The 24,523-nt window shown below is 37.8% G+C and overlaps 2 protein-coding genes across 2 annotated transcripts; both read left to right on the top strand.

Annotated features, from left to right (window-relative positions):
• The first annotated feature begins 154 nt into the window (after window positions 1–154).
• LOC134661430 (2-Hydroxyacid oxidase 1) lies at window positions 155–24,204 on the top strand. The gene is made up of 9 exons (XM_063517523.1): window positions 155–352; window positions 769–920; window positions 16,565–16,685; window positions 17,200–17,334; window positions 18,415–18,546; window positions 18,814–18,946; window positions 22,567–22,686; window positions 23,328–23,439; window positions 24,082–24,204. The coding sequence occupies exons 1-9, from the start codon at window positions 219–221 to the stop codon at window positions 24,147–24,149; spliced, it is 1,107 nt and encodes a 368-aa protein (XP_063373593.1). The 5' UTR covers window positions 155–218; the 3' UTR covers window positions 24,150–24,204.
• On the top strand, window positions 13,120–16,314 carry LOC134660789 (uncharacterized). The gene has a single exon (XM_063516577.1). The coding sequence runs from the start codon at window positions 13,138–13,140 to the stop codon at window positions 16,180–16,182; it is 3,045 nt and encodes a 1,014-aa protein (XP_063372647.1). The 5' UTR covers window positions 13,120–13,137; the 3' UTR covers window positions 16,183–16,314.
• Window positions 24,205–24,523: the final 319 nt, after the last annotated feature.

Below are 24,523 nucleotides of genomic sequence, written 5' to 3'. Positions count from 1 at the left end.
ACAACACTATCTTTCAGATAAGAATTGTCTCATAATTACGCTTGCAACCAATGATAGCTCGAGCGAGAGACATACGCGGGGCGCGACCTGTGACCGAAGTCTGATATCTTGTTTTTTTGTTATCACAACTATATCGTGTTAATATAATTCGATTAGTTTAATATTTCCATTTGCAATAGCTACAACTTCCCGATTTAAATTTGAAAATCATTCCCACTATGGAAAAGTACATCAGCGTCAAAGACTTGGAAAATGCTGCTTTGTCGATGTTATCGAAATCTACTGGAGACTATTATAAAAGTGGAGCAACAGATGAACAGAGTCTGGCTGAAAATAGAGATGCTTTTAAAAGGTAAGAAAATAATCCAAGGCGCTTGGTCGACTTTCTATATAGCACTTGCGATCAACAAGTATTTGCAGCTAGGAATTACTAATTTAATTAAACTTTTGCCTATGTACACTCAGCATCAAATAGTTGGTGATAATAAGTGACAGTAAAATAGGTAGGTACCCACGTCACATCCTTGTTCCTATTGTGTTTGGCTATTAGGTAGATATATGATGCTGACTGTACAAAGTGAAAAAAAATTGTACCTTTACACAAATGTGTAGGCAATAAGGTCGTGTATACATATTTTCGGCATTTGTCTGTGTCCATATTTAATACCTTGACTACCTTTTTCGTGCAAATAGGTAATATACTTAGGTTTAGTTTCTTTCCCATTTATTTATAACATCCTGATAATGTAGGTTCATTGTTTTTTTTAGATTGCGAATACTGCCAAAGTGCTTAGTTGGTGTTGGGAATACCTGCCTAAATACTACAGTGCTCGGGCATAAAGTGTCCATGCCAATCGGCATATCGCCAACGGCTATGCAGCGCATGGCTCATCCTGATGGCGAACTGGCTAATGTAAGAGGTATGTCCAAAGAATGTAATAATACCAGGAGGGTAAATCATTTCTCAATTCAGATATTTTAGTTTCTTCGCAGGCAGATTGGCATTATAGGTACTATAGGAAATCTTTATCAGTCAACCAATCATCATCAAGTAAAATAAATAATATGTACATATATTTATTTAGTATAAAGTCCAACCCATTATGTATTTATTACATGTGTGTGCCTTAATAAGGCAGAGGGTATTTCCCACGATTATTTTGAACACTACTTCAAAGTGGAGGGGGTTTTGTAATAGTTATTTGTACAACAAGAGATCAAAGTTTGATATTTCTTCGAGTGCTTATTTTGAGTCCCGTGCAAGCGAAAGATTCTATAGTAGATTCACGAGCGTAGCGAGTGAATCTAATTTAGAATCTTGAGCGTAGTAAGGGACTCAAAAGCGCACGAGATATAAATAACTTTGATCTCGTGTAGTTCACAAAACTTTTCACCTCAGCAGTGCACTCATTCTTTCTTAAGATATACTAACAATCAAGTTGAATTACCACAATCAAACACAAAAACAAAATGTAGTAAATTTCAGTTAAATAGGTAATATATGGAAACAACGACCATACAATACACTTCAATCGACAAATTTTTTTGTAAAAAAAAACATTGTAAGATACGGTCCGATTTGCGGATACTTACTATGTATTTGTTAACTATAGTGGAGATTCTTAAAATTATCATTATTTATTTTACGTGATATTCTGTGTATTTTTTGAGTTCATTATTTTAATCGTACAATAAATAACGTAAAATATAGTGCTTTATCAGTTTTTATGAAATCTTAAATTTTATTTTCATTAATTAATTATTAAGAATCCATATTCGTATGTATTTTGGAACGATGCGTTCTGACGTTTTTCGGGGGTCTATTATAAACCGTCAATGTACCGTTGAATATAGTTTGAACCTTTTTTTGTCTCTTTCTTTTTGCTAAAGACGTGAAAGGGACAGAGATAATAGAATCCAAGTATTTCAAACTTGTATTAGACCCCGCATGTTGAAATGACATTTGAATATTAAGGTCACTTGAATGTCATTTTGTCTCACTCAGTGAGCAAAATGCGATTTTGCTCACTGTTTTTAAGTAGCAAAGTACCCTTGTTCGAGCTGCTGAGGTGAAAATATTTTTTCTACTCCCGTACCTTTATTTGTCATTTAAAAGGTCGTACACACACCTTTAAACCCCTATGTTATAGTTGTCAAGACAAGTCTTTAGTCTATTCCCCAAAAAAGCATTTGTGCATACACGCAGTATCTTTTTGGTACTTTTACGATACTTCGTGTAATCACCACTTAAAAAATATTGTATGAAATACATTGTTGCCAAACTAATTTTAATTGTCATCTCTGACAGATGAGTACTAAGTGCATTGCTGCCAATTTACAAAATATTCATTAGGTTCTATAGTAGAAACCATGAACCTATAATATTACGGACAGAGTTTCGCTTACAACACAGCTGTGATTCCAACATCCACCAGTTTCTAAGTATTTACGCGTAACACACACACATTGACAGCCCACATCCACCAGTTTGCCGTCAGACGAATCGAAACGTCATTGAAGTAAACATGTCGAAGAAAAATATAAAATATCGGCATGCGTAGTTAAATCCTGCTAGAATTGTACCGATCGAAAGAAAAAAAGTCACGGAATAACTTTTCATACTTAAGTTTATCAATCAGTACGTAAAATCACGATAATTTGTTGTTTTTAAATTATCAAACTGCAAAACAGGAGTGTGACCAGTAACATGAATAGGGTAATTTCCCGAAAGTAGGGGTAATTGATACCCTTCTTATTAAATCATTATTTATTAAGAGATCATTTAGGTAAATGGTTAAATTATTGATTGTGCATTTCAAACTAGGTCGGTATGGTAATTTCCCGATACTAAGGAGCGATACTTAACGTTTGTTTGTTATGTATGTATTATAATTTTTTTGTTGAAAACCAGATATGTTTCAAGTTAAATGAAAAAATAAAAAAACATGACGAACTGATTTCATTACGATGCTAAATATCATTAGCAGGCCTCGGAGTTTTTTTAGCACGGTAAGACTAAGGAGAGCTATGGAGTCTTTGTTAACATTAAAATTAAATTCATACTCATACTCATCCTCATTAATTAAGTTCGTCCGAATCGTTTTATAAATACTTAGACTACTTATATGTAATTAATTCTGTTTACATATATTTAATTAAATGTTATATTATAAAAAAGTAATAATATGTATATGTGTATGTTAATATTATTATATTACCCATATTGCAGTGTCATCGCTCCAATATTTTATTTAAGTACTTAACGTACCTACATACTATAATTACTGTTAAGATAAGGATATTGGTGTCTTGAAAATGATGCCCAATAATATAATATGTATATGTGTATGTTAATATTATTATATTACCCATATTGCAGTGTCATCGCTCCAATATTTTATTTAAGTACTTAACGTACCTACATACTATAATTACTGTTAAGATATTGATATTGGTGTCTTGAAAATGATGCCCATGAATGCGACTTACGACGTTTATACTGCCCATTATGTGTGAACGAACTGTTTTGTAGACGTAAGGAAGAGTAACGCATAACTATTCTAAAATATTGTAGCTCTATATCAACCTTAATGAATAATAAACAGTTTTAATATCTATGGAATATCGTTTTAATATGTCGAATACGTATTACCAATGTTTATAATCATAGGTTGCATGTCTTAAGTACTTTTTTAAGTGATAGGCCACTTATGATTAAACCTCTTTACCTAAATATGTGTATGAGTAAATCAGATGTCACATTATGTCATGAATATATAGTTACGTATTTCGTTATTGTGATGATCGCTGATATTTATTAGGTCTAGAGCTGTACATAATTTACTTGTACTTAATTAATGAGGATGAGTATGAGTATGAACTTAATTTTAATGTTAACAAAGACTCCATAGCTCTCCTTAGTCTTACCGTGCTAAAAAAACTCCGAGGCCTGATCATTAGGTATTGAAAATAATGTTTGCACAAAGTAATTGTGCGATATTGCGCATTTTCAAGACCTATAAAATCAGATACGTACACACCTTTTTTATTGTCTAACGTAAAACTGTCCTAATTTTTTATTTTAAATTAAAAAAAAAAACTAGGACGATATTAAAAATAATTGTTTCACCATTAGGGGAGAATTTGTGTTACATGGTAACACTCGTCTACACGCACACATTCAAACCGTCCGCCATTGCAGTGTCACAGTTTGTCTTAGGTGACAGAACGTCCGTAATATTCTAGGTCCATGGTAGAAACAATAAAATTGCTTCAGAAGTCAGAAAAGCGCATGTGACACCCGTAATATAGCAAGATCCATAGACTACGAACACCGCTTAGCGTTGCTTGTTAGTCTCCATAGGCTACTGTGGCCAAAATCGAGAAAAAAACTACCCAAAATTGTAATTTAACTAAGAGCAAGTACCAGGGCCTCATGAGTTACAAGGTGTCGCTGACCAACCGGCGGTGGGGCGCGGGGCGCGGTTGGCCAAAATCGAGAATTTTTTTTATCCAAAATTGTAATTTAACTAAGAGCAAGTACCAGGGCCTCATGAGTTACAAGAAGGTGTAGCTGACCAACCGGCCGTGGGGCGCGGGGCGCGGTGGCCGGGTTTGGTTTGTTTACCTACATATATGTCCTATATCCACTTGTTCCACTTGTTTAAAGTATTATTTTTGTTGAATGAAAAATATTTCTTAAATTTACATTTTTTTTTTCAAAGTAAGTGCTTGGTCGTAGAAAAAGTATTGTATGCAACGTTGTTTAACTGAGTCAAAAAATACTCGTGGCGTCTTTATTAACAATTTTCGGCTTCGCCTCAAATTGTTACCCACGCCACTCGCCTTTTTTGACCCCTCTTAAACAACGGTTGCATAAAATACTAGAATTTAATTGTTGTAATGTAACTGATGTTACAATGAATAGGTATAAATACATGTAAGTATGATGGTTTCAAGGCTATAACCGCGAAAATCGAAGTTCGCAAATTGCGGGCATCGGTCTCTCTAATTACGCCTTCATTAGAGTAAAAGAGAAAGATCCCCGCAATTTGCGAATTTCGGTTTTCGCGGTAGCCCTCAGGACAATGTTATTTTCTCTGAATCGAAGTTTGTTTAGATAAAACCTTTAATTGAGAAAAATCTATTATTAAACAAAGTTCATTATTATCAAAATAATAAGCAAATAAACAAGCACACATTCTAGAAAATCTACCAAATATACAGTAACTGGCGTTATCGAAAATTCGTCACTGATGTTACCATCAAAATCAGTAGTAACCTAGTAACATACTCGTACTTCGTCCATATGCCTAGATGTTATATTACTGGGTCAACCAAATCTTGTCAGTAAATGGAACAAAAAAAACTATACTCATCCTTTTCTTTTGGGTGCTAGTACTAGTGTTACACAAAGATAGTATGATTCTCTCTGTCTATGTTTGAAATCAAACAGACCTTTGACACACTAAGTATATTTATTTTATCATACATGAGTGTTATTTATGTTCCTTAACAGCGTCAGTGGAATATTGCCATTGCCTAAGGAGTCATGTTGGAGGAAGTAGACGTAGAAGCCTCTGAACCAAAAACGCTTAGATTCTTCATTGTACATTGGATGCAAAATAAAAATCTCTATCTCTATTAGGGCTTGCAATTCGAATATTCGAATATTCGAATTTGTCGAATATTCGACCTGTTTTGATATTCGAATATTCGGCCGCTCAGGTTTCGAATATTCGAATATTTTTTATTACTATAAAAAAAATCTATGTCATCCGCTGTAGTTACAGTTTCTGTGTGTTTTACGGGTATTTACAGTGAATGAGGAACGGTAGGTACCCAGATACGACGATACTTCGTGAATACAGTGAAACGTAACTCAATTTAAAAGAAAACGAAATCAAAAAGTATGTTATTTTTACGGTGCGTAAGTTTTAAGTTAAAGTTAAGTCATTCTGTATATCCAGTACAAGCGTACGTTAAGCGAATTTTTGAAGTCTAAACCTTGCCACTTATCGCAATTCTCAAATTTAATCATACCAAACCTGCCCAACTTGGTAATCTAACCATGCACCTTTAGCTGACGAATAATCCACCCAGTACTCACTCAACTATCTTTTCCCCTTAAATATTCTAATATTATTATAATTAGCCGGCCATTAGGAATAATAACTTGCCAAAACAAATAAAGTCAATAAAGATTCAAAATACAATGAAATTAAAGGCCTTTTTACAGGCCTCTGAGTGACAAGTTAATTTAAATCGGAAAATAATTACCTACTAAAAAAATATCTTACATACCTAGGTGTTTGGATGGTTAAAGTTATATTATTTCACGCAACGACGCATTTATAATAAGTTTTATCAAGAAATATTAAATACGTCTAATTTTGGCGTTTTACTTGTTTTTATAAATGTGGGCATCTTATAAATAGTAGGATGATAAAATCTAGTAAATTAAGTGGATTTCTGCCAAATATCCTTAGTTTTAGCAATATGTGAAAAAAGCTTTTGAATAAAACGATAATAAACCGATTTCTCGTTCCTTTTCTTATTTTTTATAATATTCGAATAATTATTCGAATATTCGAATACGTCGTCAGAAAAAGTCGAATATTCGAATATCTGAAAGTTTCGAATATTTGCAAGCCCTAATCTCTATTAATCGACTTTGAGCTTCTTGGTATTACAATCTAATGAACACTACTCACCTGTATGTTTGTATATAGTATATAAGATAGATTTTCAATTGTAAAAACACTCTTATCATAAAAGTTAATCAAGTCACTGCAAACACTACTGGCAAACGAAAGTAATTATGAATACAAAAAGAGTTGCTATCTTGCAAGTTGACTTTTGCCTCATCATGTTTCTATTTAACGTGGAATTACCCAAGTAACTTAGGCTTTTCGTAAAAATAAATATTTATCAATGTAAAGGTAACTAAATAAAATTACGTGAAAAGCGTGTATTTTATCCGACGGCGCGCGTATGAGAATTGTAAGGCGGAAAATCTCGCTGGTGGTGGAGAAGGCACCACATCTCGGCCTGGCAACATCCACTACAACGATCAGAATTCAAACATTTCAAACTGCGGTCTAGTAATTGCGCATACAACACAGTCCTCGAGATCAATGTTTGGCCTTGCACGGAAATGCGCTGCGAACGGTCGCATTAGACCTTCAGCCCTATAATAGTCTGCCTTATACCATGCTTTTAAAAATACTTGCTTGGCTATTGGTTGTTATCCGAGCTCATCTCCACTGAAGCTCCTTTAAACTTCAATAGTTCAAAGGTTAAAACCACCACTGTTTGTTGACATTTAGGTACTATTTAGTGTCTTGGGCAAATTTTATATTTAAAATGTTTTAAGAACGTTTCGCTAAACCTTTGAGTATATAGCCTAAGGAGATGTGATAACGTAAACTCTTCGAACAAATTTTTTCACCACTTTTAGCGGGGGGCAAGGTAAACACCTACAGCACACCACCAAAAGATAAGTAACTCAACAGACACAGATTTTGCTGTTGCGACAAACGCACACTACAATAAAATTCAACACATCAAAAATTACACGCACACAGACAGAGTTTTCACATAACTATGCAGCATACATACGAACATAATAGTGATGGGTCACATCTGAAGAATGAGTCAAATCAGTTTGATGAATGAACTGAATTGTCTTATACTATTTATTATAAAATTGTAAAAGTGAAAATTCTGTACATTGAAGATATTAGGTAGCCAATAAAATGATTGTTTGTATGTATGGTTGTTTGTATTTATGTGTCTTTGTGTCTTAGCCCGCACGCACAGCTAAACTGTGGAATGAACTGTCGCCCGCGGGTTTTCCGGGTTTATAGAAAACTAGCTTTTGCCCGCGGCTTCGCACGCGCAGGAGAGTTTTTTTTAATTTTGGACCCCCATTTCACCCCTTTAGGGGATGAATTTTGAAAAATCCTTTCTTAGTGGACCCCTAGACCTTATATATATATATTTTTTTTTTATTTAACATTTTAAATCAGGCAACAAGGCCCATATTACAAATACCTTACAGACTAACATATATATGCATTTTATATAAACTTAAAAAACTAAACACTATTTAGGCGACAAAACGGCGTGGCTCCGTTGAATCGTCTGGTCTTGTGTCGGATTCGACAGTTTGCCCCGGAACCTCCGAAACACGACACCCTTCGGCCAGAAGTCGGCGCACTCGATGGTCCCCTGCAGCGGTCGCGGCACGCGCACCACAAACGAGTTGAAGTGCACGTAGTGGCGCGATCGAAGCTGGAACACCCTCAGCGTATAGCCGGTCTTCTGGTGTACATACTCCACCACTTCAGCAGCCGTGGCGGTGTAATGCAGGCGCGACACATACAGCGCCTTACTCGGTGTAGCAACCCGCAAGCCAGAATGAACTAGTTCGGCGGTACCGCACCGAGTCTTACGAGGCGCTGAGCGCGCTTTCTTCTTTCTTGACACCAGAGTGAACTCCTCCTCATCCACACTGGCACCAGGGAGCTTCTCTTTGGGAGCCGCTCGCTCTTGAGTTACCTTCAAAGGTACACTAACCCGGTTCGATGCGACTTTCGGACCGGCGACGACATCCGCGTACAAGTTATAAGGAACCTACTTGCCAAATTTGGACTTTCTAGTCCCAGCGGTTTGGGCTGGGCGTTGATTTAAGTCAGTCAGTCAGGTCTTTCACGTTTATATATATAGATTTGAATTTCGCGCCTTTTTTTTACTGACATTATTTGCTTGATCAGCTATATTAAACAAACTGCAGTGATTGAATGAATGAATGATTCATTCAATCATTCAAATGTTGAGTCGCTTTTTTGACTTTGTCACATCCCTTAAGACCGATTCGTCCCCGTACCACTGTATTCATGTTTACATTTTTCTGTCGTTTATGTATCGCAACGGTTTTTTCTTTAAATGGAGATTGTACTTCAATATACATTTAATAGTTAGTATAAATACTTATTTATGATAGGAAACGCAATCTTGTTGCGAATTTGAGCTATCAGATCACCTTTTACACGATAATACAGAACAAGTCACCATTTTTTAAGAGAAACGTCTCGCGACACGGAACGATGCAAAATGGCGGTGAAGCGACTTCAAGTAGTTTTATATAACGTGTTTGAACAGTTGCCCAATGTACTTTGCCGGAGGGGGTCGCCCGTGTATCACTAGCGATGTGACGAGTCCACTTTTTTTCAATTCGAATCATTCGAATTGATTCGGCCTCTGATTCGAATTCAAAATCGAGTTGACTCGACTCGACGATTCGCGTGGTTCGCGACAAGGTCACAGGCACAGGCGCGGAGCGAGTTGAGGCGGCGAGTTACGCGGCAGTTGTTGTAAAAAGAACCTTCAGGGCACGGAATTAAGGTTTATTTTTGAATGGGCATACTAGCACTGAACTCGAGTTGGGATACTTGGGATGGCGACTCAAGCGGCAGTTGTTGTAAAAAGAATCTTCGGGTCACGGAATTAAGGTTTATTTTTGAATGGGCATAGTACCAACTCGAGTTGAGACGGCGAATCGAGCGGCAATTGTTGTAAAAAGAGCCTTCGGGCTACGGTATTAAGGTTTATTTTTGAATGGCCTTAGTAGCAGTGTGATAGCGTTGACTCGGCTCGGCGAGTTGACGAATTGGCGATTCATTCGCCGAGTTAGCTAGTGGTCGAGTTGATTCGAATTGCCAATAGTCTTGATTCGAATTAACTCATCTGTAGGCTGATTCGAATTATTCGAATCAGATAACTCGACTCGTCCATCGCTATGTATCACATTGTTTGCATGATGACCTGGGTCATGGAGCGCCTACGCAATATCAATGCGCAAACTGTCAGGGAGGCCAACCGCCGCTCATAGATAACTAAGTGTAGCTTCAAAAATTTGCATGTCATTTTTTCATTCTTTCTGTACCACAATCAAGAAGTACACGTCTCATTTAATTATTCTGGAGTTTCTTTTCTATAAGTCCGTCAGCCCCTTGAACATGGTCCACACGAACCGGATATAAAAAGGAACCAGCATAAATATTGAAGGAAAAAAGGGAAATACTTATAAAATACCAATTTACCACTGAGGATATCATCAAGACTGCCGAGGCTCTTTTGAGGAAGATCACCACACCAGGACATCGGAATCCACCAGTGTTGAGTGTTAGGTGTATTAGGGCCAGCACTCTTTATTAAGGTAGTAGGTATAGGATTTATAGTGAACTCCAGGTTAGTGAATTTTATTGTATAAAGTGTATTGGTAGTTATTAAAGTTAGATTCATTTGAAATTTAGTTCGTTGTAATTATTTAAATGTGATATTCGTCTAGTCAATTTTTAATCATTACCTATATCAATTGTTAACTTCTAATCGATTGAATTGGTTGGGTATATTCCTTTAAATAACTTACTTTTGTCAACGCAACATCTGACCGTTAATTTACCGTTATTCGTGTAGGTACGCTTATTCTATTCACTAGAGACTAGTCATTTAGATTTTAATTTATTTGTATTGTGGATTAATTTTAAACAGGAATTATAGGTATTACTAAGGATTTCAAATAATAATTGCATTTTAAATTGATTAATTTTATAAATTTTACATGAATGATAATTTGTGTAGGTATGTATAAATCTTTGTTAATAAGTACAGTAAGATAATAGTTTAGTATATTTTACATTATTTTACACGAATCAATCAATTATTCACATTTATTCGTGATATCGAGTTATTTATTATATCATTTTATTGTGAAATCTCATGAACTAGACTATTTTAGCTTATTGACTAAACTGAACACAAAGTGCAATTTTAATTATTAAATTATTTGCAATAATCCCGTTAACATCTATTAATTGTTTACATTCAAGGTCTACGTACACCAGCTTCCCAAAAATGGCCGATGAAAAGGATTTAATTCGCAAAAGAGGCAGTTACAAAGGTCAACTAACATTATTTACTACATACCTAGGCACAGTGAAGGAATCGTCATTGACTCAAGCTGAAGCTAGCCAATTGCAGATGCGTATAGGTAAGATTGAGGCATTGTATGAACTTTACGATGATGTGCAGACACAGTTAGAGTGTACCAGTGAAAATGTGGATGCACACATGGTGGAGCGAGATGAATTCCAAAATAACTATTTCTCTGTACTCTCGCGGGCCCAGGATATGCTCAACAATTTCAATAAAAAGCGTGACGAATTCGAGTCGTGCAGCAATCGTGGGTCGCGAAGTGGTTCGAGTAATCGTAAACTGGTTAAGCTGCCAACTATTCAGTTACCAAAATTTCAAGGTTCATACGAGAATTGGCTAGGGTTTCGAGACACTTTCGCAAGTCTAATTCATTCCAACGATGACATCGATAACATTAATAAATTTCATTATTTAAGAGCATCGTTGGAAGGGTCTGCGGCCTTGGTTATTCATTCAATTGAGTTTTCTGGGAGCAATTATGAGGTCGCATGGACCCTCTTATGTGAGCGGTTTGATAACAAAAGATTACTACTGCAAAATCATGTATCTGCACTATTTACCGTCGAGCCACTCACAGAGGAGTCGTCCATGCAACTGAAACGGCTTATAGATCAAGTGAACAAAAATCTAAGATGCTTAGAATCCCTAGGTGAGCCTGTCAAACACTGGGACACGCTTCTTATTCACATTATTAGTAATAAGTTAGACACTACAACTTATCGTGAGTGGGAGGAACACAAAGGAAGCCTAGATAAAAATGTACCTATTTCGTTTGATAATTTTATCACCTTTATGCGTAATCGTGCAGACTTAATTGAAACTTTAGAGTTATCGAGCGCCTCAGGCGCCGGTCAATCGAGTCAGCCGGCTAAAATCGCAACAAAACATAGGACTTTGCTTTCTACACAAACCACCAAACACTGTGTCACTTCGTCGTCTACGACGTGTCCGAAATGTAATGGTGAACACAATTTAAATAACTGCGCTCAGTTTCTCGCCTTAAGCAATGCCGAGCGACTTAACTTGTTACCGACTTATAAGATATGTTTCAACTGTTTTCGAGCCGGTCACTATGCAAACCAATGCAAGAAGGCCGGGTGTAAATTATGTAAGCGCAAACATAACTCGCTTATTCACATCGCAGAGCATAACCTAAAAACTGAGTCGAGTTCGTGCGAGCGGTCTGGAGTGCAGGCAAGTACTGCGCCGGCGCAAGTGGCGGGGAGCGCGAACATTACGACGTTATCAGCTAGTATGAGCACGGCAGCGTCTCAATCGTGCGCATCTAAGCATGGTGCCGTGCTACTAGCAACTGCACTAATTAAGGTCTATGGGCATAATAACAGCGAATTTATAGTAAAAGCATTGTTAGATAATTGCAGCGCAACCAGTATTATGACTGAGAAGATGTGTCGTCAATTAAATTTACGTACTGATCAGGTAAATAGATCGATTGTAGGAGTAAATAAGTTAAAGACGCCTGTAGGTAAAATATGTCAAGTACCGATAAAGTCGTTAGATGATACCTACTCGACCAGTTTAATTTGTTCTGTGCTGCCATCTATAACTGAACCCACACCTTATCATCAGATTGACTCTCACGATATATTGCGATTAAATATCCCATCCGATTTGTGCTTGGCTGATCCTAACTTCCACACCCCATCTGAAATTGATATTTTGATTGGAGGTGACCTATTTTGGGGGTTGTTGGGGTCACACAAAATTGAGTTAGGTGATGGGAGAACAGTGCTGTGCGAGACTAAATTGGGATACATAGTCGCAGGTCCGTTAATCAGCGGTCACGCATCGACTTCGTCGCATGCCATTAAATGTAATTTTGCGAATGTCATCTCTAATACGAGTGCAGATTTGACTAATGATGAGATTCAAACCCAACTTACAAGATTTTGGCAGCTTGAAGACGTCTGTCCTAAAGACTCCCATTATTCTTCGGAGGAGAAGTCATGTGAGAAGCATTTCACCGAAACTGTCACTAGGCTGGAAAATGGGCGATTCTGCGTACGGTTACCATTGAAGGAGGATCCTAGCGTTCTAGGGAATTCGTATAACCGCGCTAGGCAGTGCTTTCTATTACTAGAGCGTAGAACTGATTCACGTCCAAAGTTCAGAGACATGTATAAGGAATTTATGGCAGAATATGAGTCACTGAATCACATGACTGAGTGCAAAGAGTCTAGGTTAGAGCAGGAAGCATACCATATACCTCATCATGGAGTTTTAAGGGAGAGCACTACTACAAAATTGAGGGTAGTTTTCAACGCCAGCGCTCCCACCAGCTCAGGGATATCCCTGAATAAGATTCAGATGGTAGGGCCAACTGTACAGGATGACCTTTTGTCTATACTGCTTCGATTCAGGCAGCACAAGTACATTATTTCAGCGGATGTAGAGAAAATGTATAGGCAAATAGTAGTTCATCCTGATGATAGATATTTGCAGCGGATTTTGTGGCGAGCTGATCCATCTAAACCTTTAAAAATCTTTGAATTAAACACGGTTACATACGGGACTGCTAGTGCACCTTTCTTGGCAACACGGTGTTTAAAACAGCTGGGTATTGAGTGTAAGGATGAGGTCGTTCGCGAGGTCATTATTCACGACTTTTATGTCGATGATCTGCTCACTGGCGGGGATGACTTGCAACAAGTGCTTTCCATTAAGAGTCAGGTTACTTCTACTCTAGCATCAGCTGGTATGAATTTAAGAAAATGGAAATCAAATGAACCCCAACTTATGGCGGACTCTGATTCGTCTCAATTAGATTTGAATATTGGCACTAAACCCAGTAAAATCCTGGGACTGAGCTGGCAGCCAGAGTCTGATGAGTTGTGTTTCCCGGTTGGTAAATGTTCACTTGTCGTCAATACTAAACGGGATTTGCTATCAGCAGTGGCGCAAATATTCGACCCCACTGGTGTGCTGGCTCCTTGTGTCATTCTCATGAAAATGTTGTTGCAAAATTTATGGCTACAGAAACTTTCATGGGATCAAAAGTTAACTCCTGAGATTATCAAGCTTTGGGAGGGAATTGTCCGCGATCTACCTTGTCTCAATGATATTCGTACTCCACGGTTAGTTTTATGTGAGTCATACGAGGAAGTTGAATGTCATATTTTTACAGATGCATCTGAGCGGGCGTATGGTGCTTGCTTATATTTGCGGAGCATTAATGAGAAAGGGGACGTGTTGGTTAGGTTACTATTAGCCAAGAGCCGCGTGGCTCCCATTAAACCCACCACAATCCCGAGGCTTGAACTTTCCGGTGCGCTAGCAGGAGTTAGATTATATGAAAAGGTAGTTGACTCACTACGAATCAGTTTTAAGAGTACAACGTTTTGGACCGACTCCACAATTGTGCTAGGATGGTTGCGGATGTTGCCTAGTAAGTTGCAACCTTTTGTTCGCAACCGTGTAGCGGAGATATTAGAAAAGACGGGTAACTGCACATGGCGACATGTGCCGACACATGAAAACCCTGCTGACCACGTTTCTCGTGGGATGCCTGCCAGTCTTCTTAAGTCTCTCGATATATGGTGGTCTGGGCCTACCTTCTTAAGACAGGATAAATCACACTGGCCGGCAAGTCCGGTAGTAGTGGAAACACTACCTGAAACTCGGTCTGAAATTGTACTGCACGCGAACGTTACGAACAACCAGGGAGAAGAAAACGGTGACGTTTTAATTGATTTCTCCCGGTTCTCTAGTTTATCACGGCTTATTCGAACAGTCTCTTATATTGTTCGCTTTGCGAGTGTGTGTAGAAAGCAAGTTGCCTCAACAATTTACCTAACTGATAGCGAGCTGAGAACCGCGTTAAATATAGTTATTAGGGTCTCTCAAGCGGAATCATTCTCAGAATATAATATCCTGTTGAACAGTCAACGTCTTCCAAAAAAAGGTCCTTTGCTAAAACTGAACGTATTCTTGGATGACAAGAAAATAATGCGCGTAGGAGGTCGAATCGATAACTCTAACTTTTCATTTGAGAAAAGGCATCCGATTGTGATTCATGCTAAACACCGATTCACAAAGTTATTATTTGAATCTGAGCACAAGAGGTTAATGCACGCAGGCCCGCAATTACTATTATCCTCTGTTAAGGATGAATACTGGCCCATCGGTGGGACTAATTTAGCGAAAGCATGTTTCCAGAAATGCCTTAAATGCATCCGTATGAGAGGCCAAGTTGTAGCACCGTTAATGGGAAATTTACCAGCGTCGCGTCTTATCCCAGGTATGCCATTCAAGAGCGTCGGTGTCGATTATGCGGGCCCTCTGACCTCTGCCAGTCGTCAGGGTCGTGGATGTAGACTTGTGAAGGTGTATTTAGCCATTTTCGTATGTTTCACCACAAAAGCGGTGCATCTGGAGTTGGTTGGCGACTTAACCAGTAACAGTTACTTATCAGCATTGCGTCGTTTTGTGTCTCGTAGGGGTCTGCCAACCGACATTTATTCTGATAACGGCACATCATTCGTGGGTGCATACAATGAGCTGTCAAAATTCTTAAAGAGCAATTGTGATTCGCTGGCTGAGGCTGCAGCTCATGAAAAAATTAACTTCCATTTCATTCCGGCATATTCTCCACATTCAGGAGGACTTTGGGAAGCTGGGGTGAAATCGACCAAATTTCATTTAAAAAGAGTGCTGGGAGATTGTAACTTAACGTACGAGTTACTTAACACTGTGCTGGTCCAGATTGAAGCGATCTTGAACTCTCGGCCACTTACTCCCATGTCGTCGGACCCGCAAGACCTGCTGCCGCTCACTCCGGGACATTTTCTTATAGGGCGTCCTATAACCTCATTGCCTGTCAAGGACATCAGAGAGCGCGAAGTCACTTACCTTAACCGTTATCAACGCGTTGAGCAATTGCGGCAGCATTTCTGGAGCAGATGGAGTAAAGAATACATCTCGGAGCTCCAGGTCAGGACAAAATGGCGCACTAACAATGAGGTGTTACGATTGGGCACTTTGGTGCTCATTAAAGAGGACAACTTGCCGCCTTTGAAGTGGAAATTAGGCCGCATCGTCGCTGTTTACCCTGGACGCGACGGCATTACTAGAGTGGCAGATATAAGGACTGCGGGAGGACTAGTTCGCAGGTCCTTCAGTAAAATTTGCCCGCTCCCGGTGACAACAAACGAGTCTGGTTGAAAGGCAAGCTTCCAACGCCCGGGGGCATGTTTGCATGATGACCTGGGTCATGGAGCGCCTACGCAATATCAATGCGCAAACTGTCAGGGAGGCCAACCGCCGCTCATAGATAACTAAGTGTAGCTTCAAAAATTTGCATGTCATTTTTTCATTCTTTCTGTACCACAATCAAGAAGTACACGTCTCATTTAATTATTCTGGAGTTTCTTTTCTATAAGTCCGTCAGCCCCTTGAACACACATCTCCTTAGGCTATATACTCAAAGACTAGTACCCATGTACTTACCTATAAGTAAGGTTATGCTTAGATATGTATTAACAAAATGTATGAAGACCCTTCGAAGGAGCACGTTTCTAAACCAGATATTTATTGTAAATTACAGCTGCACAGGCAGAGGGTACAATATACACGTTAAGTACCATAGCAACAAGTTCTATCGAAGAGGTATCGGAGGCAGCCCCTGACGCCATTAAGTGGTTCCAACTCTACATTTATAATGATCGGTATGTTTCTAATTGTTACTCAAGGCATGCAAGGCAAGGCAAGACATACATATTACCTATATTTCAAAATATTAAATAATTACAAACTCCGAAAAGAACATCCAAAATCACATATTAAAAATCATCAACTTCTGGATTTTTCCAACTTTTCCGACATTTTGTCTTAAAATTATTGTAATTTTTATAAATTAAAATAAGTACTAAATTTAAGTAAAAAATCTGTTAACGGATGAGTTTTACTATTGTAATAATATGTAGTAACAAATAGATCTTATCTAATTATGTGTAAAATTTGATGTTTTGTAGGCTGCACACCACCGTACATTATGCGTTTAAGAGTTAACGATTGTCACGTTGGCTACGCGCAAACAGCACATAAAAATATGTATAGCCCAAAAGACACCAACGCACTTCTTATTTATTAAATAGTAGCGCGTTGATATCTTTTGTACTTACCTACTTCCCTATTTCTAGAGTTACTTATAGTTTTCTCCATTGTTATTCCCCATTTCAGAGACCTTACCAGAAATTTAGTTTTACGCGCCGAGAAAGCAGGATTTAAAGCAATAGCTCTAACAGTGGACACTCCGTTATTTGGAATACGACGAGCCGACATTCGTAATAATTTTACCTTGCCTCCCCATTTAAGGTAAGCTACTTATTAATATCTACACGTCCATTAAAAAATACATTTGAAAACACGCTGACGAATTTAGGTTTTGTGTGGAAACTTCCCTCTTATACGAAGATAAAAAAAAAAAAAAAAAAAAAGATTGGTTCCCTTCCACCAACGCCTGACCGGCTGCTTGTTTTACAAGAGTTACCTATACCGGTGGGAGTGGGGCGACACTCCTCCTTTCAGGAATTCTCGGCTCCGTTCGGCTCAGCATTGCTCCGAGCAATTATATGACACGACTTGATGTCCCTTTGCGTGCACGACCACAGATCTTATCTTATCTTATCTTATTATTTTCGGGGGCCCTTACGGATACACTTCGACCCATAGGGATCTTTTGTGCAATTACCCCCTGGAGAAGATCCGTCAGCTACTCAAGAGCACGACCACAGATAATATAATGACTTGAATTTTGACAACCCTAAATAGCCGGAAGGGATAGTGCCATACATTAGAAAGGGACAGCGTGATTCGTCCCTAAATCGCTGTCAAACTACGGTTTTGTAGGAAGTGTCCTCTCTGTACAGTAGTTGCAATAAAGATTATTTTATTTTTATTATTTATTCTGTGCCTATAGGTAGGTAGTAAAAAGTTCATAATCTTCCTTTACAGTTAGGTACATATGGTGGTACTTTCCAGTGTGGTAATTAGCACTTTACGTGCCTATGTCAAAAATTTAAAGGACCATAATATTTACTGTAAAACGATAGACGACACACGTGCGATTAGGTATCTGGCTCCAATTTCCTACTTTATCGCACTTGTATCGTAATGTACCTACTATCACGAAGGTACTAGCTATAGGTACCTAATTAAATTCTAACATCAATCGCTTAGGGCCAGTTAGGGCCGATGCCCGATGCCGATACAGACGGACTGCAACCCGATTGCAATTTGTATGGGAACTGCACGCCGACTAAGTACACGTCAACTGCACGACCTTAAACTGCCAGTTGACCAATGGGTGGACTTCATGCCTTTGCGATTACATATAAGGCGACTTTATTTAACATTGTTTTAATTTTTTTTATGATATTTGATTTAAAATTCTAGATTGGCGAATTTCGACGGGCATTTGTCTACTAAAATTCAGAAAGCTCAGGGCGGTGGAAGTGGCCTTAATAAATACGTCGAAAATTTATTTGACAAAAATTTAAACTGGGATGATATTAAATGGCTTAAAAGGTAATGTACCTATAGGGGTATGCAAACTAGGGCTCTAAAGCTTATACACATTAATACACAATAAAAAATATGTCGGTACCTCCCTCACCTCGAGATGGTAAAATTCGCCCATGAAGGCGGTTTTAGGTATTAGCGCCCACATGATTAATATTTACAGGTGCATATTTTGGTTAGGTACACGAAGTGTTAGCATTTTTGTTAATGAATTAGAAACTTTTAGGATACCTTTCATAGAGAAATCGCTTAAATGGGGATTGTCTGTTTTAGTATCACAAATCTCCCAATAGTGGCAAAAGGAATAATGCGAGCCGATGACGCAATCGAGGCGGTGAAAGCGGGCTGCTCCGGCATCCTGGTGTCCAACCACGGCGCCCGGCAGCTCGACGGGGTCCCGGCGACTGTGAGTGTTCTGCACTATACTGCCATCTCCTAATCCATCCATTTGGTCGTACGCTTCAATTCTGAGCCATGTCCGAGGGGTGAACAGGCAACGGAGACACCCGTCAAACTGTGTATGCGACACATTGACTATTAAGCCCCCTCCAGACTATGTGCGTGAATCCGCGATTGAACGTGCCTTTACTCGACGCTGTGCTACATCTCCATTTAATTATTAACCTTTAGCCCCCATTTGCACGGCAGCTTTTTCAACGCGCGTTTAAAAAGCGCTTGAATCTATCCGCACTCTAAATTCGGTTTAACGACCAAGTCGAAAATCGAACAACGCTTGATAAAAAGCGCCACCGCTGTCGTGTGAATATACAGGGTGGATTTTCTTTTTGGGTCAGTGAGGGCAGCTACCAGATCCCGTGCTGCTACGAAAACGGTCTAAGAAGACCTTCCCTCGATTTCAAATTAATGAAGATTGGCTTTTACAGATTTTGGAAAAAACATACAGGGTGCGAGAAAAGGGTCATTATTGACAAACTTTTTTTTTTATGCCAATCGATCCCATTCCTATTAAGGATCAAAAGCTTGTATGGAACCAAAAAAAAATTTCCGGCTAGAAAAGCCACAAATCGAGGAAAACTTTTCCCATACAATTTGTATGAAAATGAAAACTTTTATTTTTCACATGCTATTTTTGTATGCCAATCGATTCCATTCCTATCCAGTATCAATAGTTTCTTTGGGGTCAACTTACGGTAATGTACTAAAAAGCCACAAATTAAAGAAAACTTTTTCCATACATTTACTATGGAGAAAACGTGAAATTATTTCACATTTTTCTATCTGGCCAATCAGTCCTGTTACATTTAAGGACCATAATACTGTATGAAGACATTGCTGTAGGACTGATGGGCGAGATAGAAAATTGAGAATAACATTTCACATTTTCCCCATAGTAAATGTATGGATAAAGTTTTTATTAATTTGTGGCTTTTTAGTACATTACCGTAAGGTGACCCCTAGGAAACTATTGATACTGGATAGGAATGGAATCGATTGGCAAACAAAAACAGCATGTGAAAAATAAAAGTTTTCATTTTCATACAAATTGTATGGGAAAAGTTTTCCTCGATTTGTGGCTTTTCTAGACGGAATTTTTTTGGTTCTATACAAGCTTTTGATCCTTAATAGGAATGGGATCGATTGGCATCAAAAAAAAAGTTTGTCAAAAATTACCTTTTTCTCGCACCCTGTATGTTTTTTCCAAAATCTGTAAAAGCCAATCTTCATTAACTTGATATCGAGGGAAGGTCTTCTTAGACCGTTTTCTCGTAGCAGCACGGGATCTGGTAGCTGCCCTCACTGACCCAAAAAGAAAATCCATCCTGTATACACATGTATCCATTTGTGTCATTCAAACGCTTTTTTAACGCGCGTTAAAAAAGCTGCCGTGTGAATGGGGCCACTGTCGTGTTCGGTCCAAAAATGACTGCTTCTAACGAATTCTCAAAATATTTGCACACGGACCATGTAGCTCGCGCATTTGAGATACTTGCGCAATGTGTAGACTACCTACCTTAAACTACCCTCTATAAACAATGGTTTGAACACTGATTTCATCTAAACTGTCATTGATATAATGCCTATTGTAATATAATTTTTAAATAATATATACACATGTGCTATAATGACATTTGTTATATTATATTTTTGTATAACGTAATATTTTATACAATTTTATCAAGTATAAATACATATATTGTATAATTTGTTTTGTCATATTTCATTTAATAATAACATAAAAATTTACATATTACTTCTTTTGCTGCATATTTTATTATAGGGGGGTCGCAGTTCTAACCTAACCTAACCAATTTTTTCATGGTTTTCGATTCTGCGGGGGCCGCAGTTCAAACCTAACCTAAACCACTTTTTTGCTAGGTATTTCATTCTACGGAGGGTCAAAGTTCTAACCTAACCCTCCTTTTGATAGGTAGTGTGGAGTCGCAGTTCCAACCTAACCTAAACCACTTTTTTGCTAGCTATTTCATTCTACGGAGGGTCAAAGTTCTAACGTAACCTAACCCTCCTTTTGCTAGGTACTTAGTTATTCGTTTGTGCGGAGTCGCAGTTCCAACCTAACCTAACCCATTTATGTCATGCAACTATTATGCCACACAAATAATTATGCGATATCACTTGTTATAACAAATAATATGCTTTAGAGTATGTAATAATTATGGCAATGTACATATATTAGACGAAGTGTAATGTAAATATAGGTACCTTATGACCATTATACCAATAATAACATTATGTGTACCGTTAATTAGGTATTACGGTAGTATGCCATTCATTACGTTATTCGAAATAACGATATATCAAACTATAATATATAAAAAATAATTATAAAAAATGTAATGCACCCCCCTGGTTTGAACATGGTTTGAACTGTGCTGATCCACTCGCGCATGCACTGTAATCCGCGAGATGTGACTGAAGCACTGAAGACAATTAAGTAGTAAAAATAAAAAAAGCGGCCAAGTGCGAGTCGGACTCGCCCATGAAGGGTTCCGTATTTAGGCGATTTATGACGTATTAAAAAACTACTACTTACTAGATCTTGTTCAAACTAATTTTCGGTGGAAGTTTGCATGGTAATGTACATCATATATTTTTTTTAGTTTTATCATTCTCTTATTTTAGAAGTTACAGGGGGGGGGGGACACACATTTTACCACTTTGGATGTGTCTCTCGCGCAAACTATTCAGTTTAGAAAAAAATTATATTAGAAACCTCAATATCATTTTTGAAGACCTATCCATAGATACCCCACACGTATGGGTTTGATAAAAACATTTTTTTTAGTTTCAGTTCTAAGTATGGGGAACCCCCAAAATTTATTGTTTTTTTTTCTATTTTTGTGTGAAAATCTTAATGCAGTTCACAGAATACATCTATTTACCAAGTTTCAACAGTATAGTTCTTATAGTTTCGGAAAAAAGTGGCTGTGACATACGGACGGACAGACAGACAGACAGACAGACAGACAGACAGACATGACGAATCTATAAGGGTTCCGTTTTTTGCCGTTTGGCTACGGAACCCTAAAAAAAAGAAATGTGGGCAAGTACAATTAGCGATGGCGGTACACCGCGAAAACCAGTAAAATGCTGCAAATGGTGTTAAAGCTATGAAAATCGGTACGATTGATCTTTAGGACATTTGAAACAATTTGACCCGAAGCACCAACAAATAAAAAAAAACGAGAGGAGTTATGACGTCATCTTTTTTTTTGTATGGAATTTAAAAAAATATTGTTTAGAAACCTATCGTGTGTGGTATTAAACGAAAGGGCTTTCTGAGCCAATTCTAAAAATATATCACATCATTACATTTCAGTAAATTTGTTTTAATTATAATAAAAATAATTTTCAAAACATACCAAGTTTGGGCTTCTCCAGATACAATACCGTTCAATATTTTTTTGTAAAATAAACCTCAAATTATAGCTAATATCCTCATATCGAACCCTAATAAACCAATTTATAATGTCATTTTTATAATGACTGTTTTACACCGAAATGCCATGTGAATATGAGATTTTTATTTAAAAAATGTATTTGTAGATTGAAGTATTGCCAGAGATAATAGAAGCTGTGAAGAGTTACGACGTCGAAGTTTACTTGGATGGTGGCGTTACTACTGGAACTGACGCATACAAGGCTTTGGCTCTCGGTGCACGAATGGTACGTCTAATTGTCTTATTTTCATTGAGGTGATTGCATCAGTCGCTTTATGTGAGGTGGTCAAAATGATCTGATAGGTACGTTTTGCTTCCTTAACAATAAAGTTGTGCTCAAATCATTTGCAACATCTCGCCTAACTAATTTTACGTAGTCATTTTTGCTGCTGACTGTACAGTCACGTCTAAAAATATCCAAACGGACAATGTGCCCAAAATATGTATACACGACCTCATTACCCAAATGGTATATTAAGGTAGTGTATACATATTTTAGGACTGTCTAAACACTGACTGTACTGTACTACACCGTAGTGTCAAAGTTTTGAATAAATGGTAAGTATTTAAACGCTAAAATGATGGTTTATCGTGTTCCGCAAATTATAAACTAGGTATACCTAGTCTGTTTTTTTAAACTATGAAGAAATTTATAATAAAAAAAGAAAATATAGCTTTAGGAAATAGTTAATGCAACGCTCATTTGTCTCTTGCATAGAAAATGTATAGTGGTAGTACGATATACATAGTTTAAAAAGTCAAACTTATAAATAAATAAATAAATACGGTGTGCCACGGCCTATAGAAAACCTAATAAAATATAGGTATATGAATATGTAAGATTAGAAGAAAAAACTTTTTGTGTAGGTGTTCGTGGGGCGGCCGGCGCTGTGGGGGCTGACTGTAGGCGGCCAAGCCGGAGTTCAAAAGATGCTGCAAATACTAAGATCAGAACTCCAATTTGCAGTACAAATTGCAGGTATGTGTTAGGTATTTTTAGAATTTATCGACAGAGAAGTACGATATGGATGCAGCCGCATTTATAAAACTGGCTAGGTGCGAGTCGGACTCGCGTTCCAAGGGTACCGTAGGTACATTAAGTCCGACTCACGCTTAACTGCACATTTGTAATAGGTTTTCCAGTCATGTATAGATAAAGAACTATTTTGTGTATATTTTTCAAAATTTTAGACCCAGTAGTTTCGGAGATAAGGGTTTGTGCACAAATCACTCCAGGTGTTTTCGGCTACTTTTTGACCCCCTCTCCCCCTTGGTGATATTTGGTGAGGTTTTTAACTACCCCCCTTCCCCCACTTAACCACACGTGTATTTTTTTTTTTTTTTTTTTCATTCTACCTAATTTTAAGATATGCTCCAAAATTTCGTAAAATAGACTCGCTGTTTTGAAGTGCGGAGTGAAGATTTATGTTTTCTGTTTCGAGAAAAAGTAACTACTTATGTGGTAGGTATTTTTTCTTAGTTTCGTCACTGTACAAAAATACACATGAGGACTCCTTAACCTCCCCCGACGTGATCTGTCGTGATTTTTTCTTAAATATTATAATTTTGCTTTATAACTTAGTTAATTAATAGTGCCGACAGCACTGAATATTTGTTACAGGCACGCCAACCATTAGCGACATAACGAGGGACATGGTGTGTCATCAATCCGTGTACAGTAAACTGTAACGTGACGTGAAACGACGAAAAGCTGGATTAGGAAGAGTACGGGACAAAGACAATGTTGTACTAATTAAGTATTTATTAAATATTTATTATTTATACTTCAACATACATTTTATTGTTTTCCTAAAGATGCTAAACTGCAGATCAATGCAGCCAGCACAAGTGCTGGTTCAACCAAAATTAACTTGAACTTTGTTCAGACTTACCAATTTTTTTTCGAATTAAAATCGCCTCCAGACCGCCAGATTGACCATTATGTTTTGAAAAATTGTAAATCACTTAAGTGTGTCAGTTTATTTTTAACCGACTTCAAAAAAGGAGGAGGTTATCCATTCGGCCGTATTTATTATGATTTTTTTGTATCTTATAACTCCGTA

The sequence above is a fragment of the Cydia amplana genome, chromosome Z (genome assembly GCF_948474715.1).
Source record: "Cydia amplana chromosome Z, ilCydAmpl1.1, whole genome shotgun sequence".
NCBI lineage: Eukaryota > Metazoa > Arthropoda > Insecta > Lepidoptera > Tortricidae > Cydia > Cydia amplana.
Note: the sequence above shows the minus strand (reverse complement) of the source record. Positions and strands in the feature narration are given on the sequence as shown.

Excerpts from the sequence above, each read along its gene's own strand:
- LOC134661430 (XM_063517523.1), top strand. The coding sequence starts at position 219 with ATGGAAAAGTACATCAGCGTCAAAGACTTGGAAAATGCTGCTTTGTCG. Across the intron at positions 353-768 it reads AATAGAGATGCTTTTAAAAG|ATTGCGAATACTGCCAAAGT; the intron begins GTAAGAAAATAA and ends TGTTTTTTTTAG. Across the intron at positions 18,947-22,566 it reads TCGACGGGGTCCCGGCGACT|ATTGAAGTATTGCCAGAGAT; the intron begins GTGAGTGTTCTG and ends ATGTATTTGTAG.
- LOC134660789 (XM_063516577.1), top strand. The coding sequence starts at position 13,138 with ATGTATAAGGAATTTATGGCAGAATATGAGTCACTGAATCACATGACT.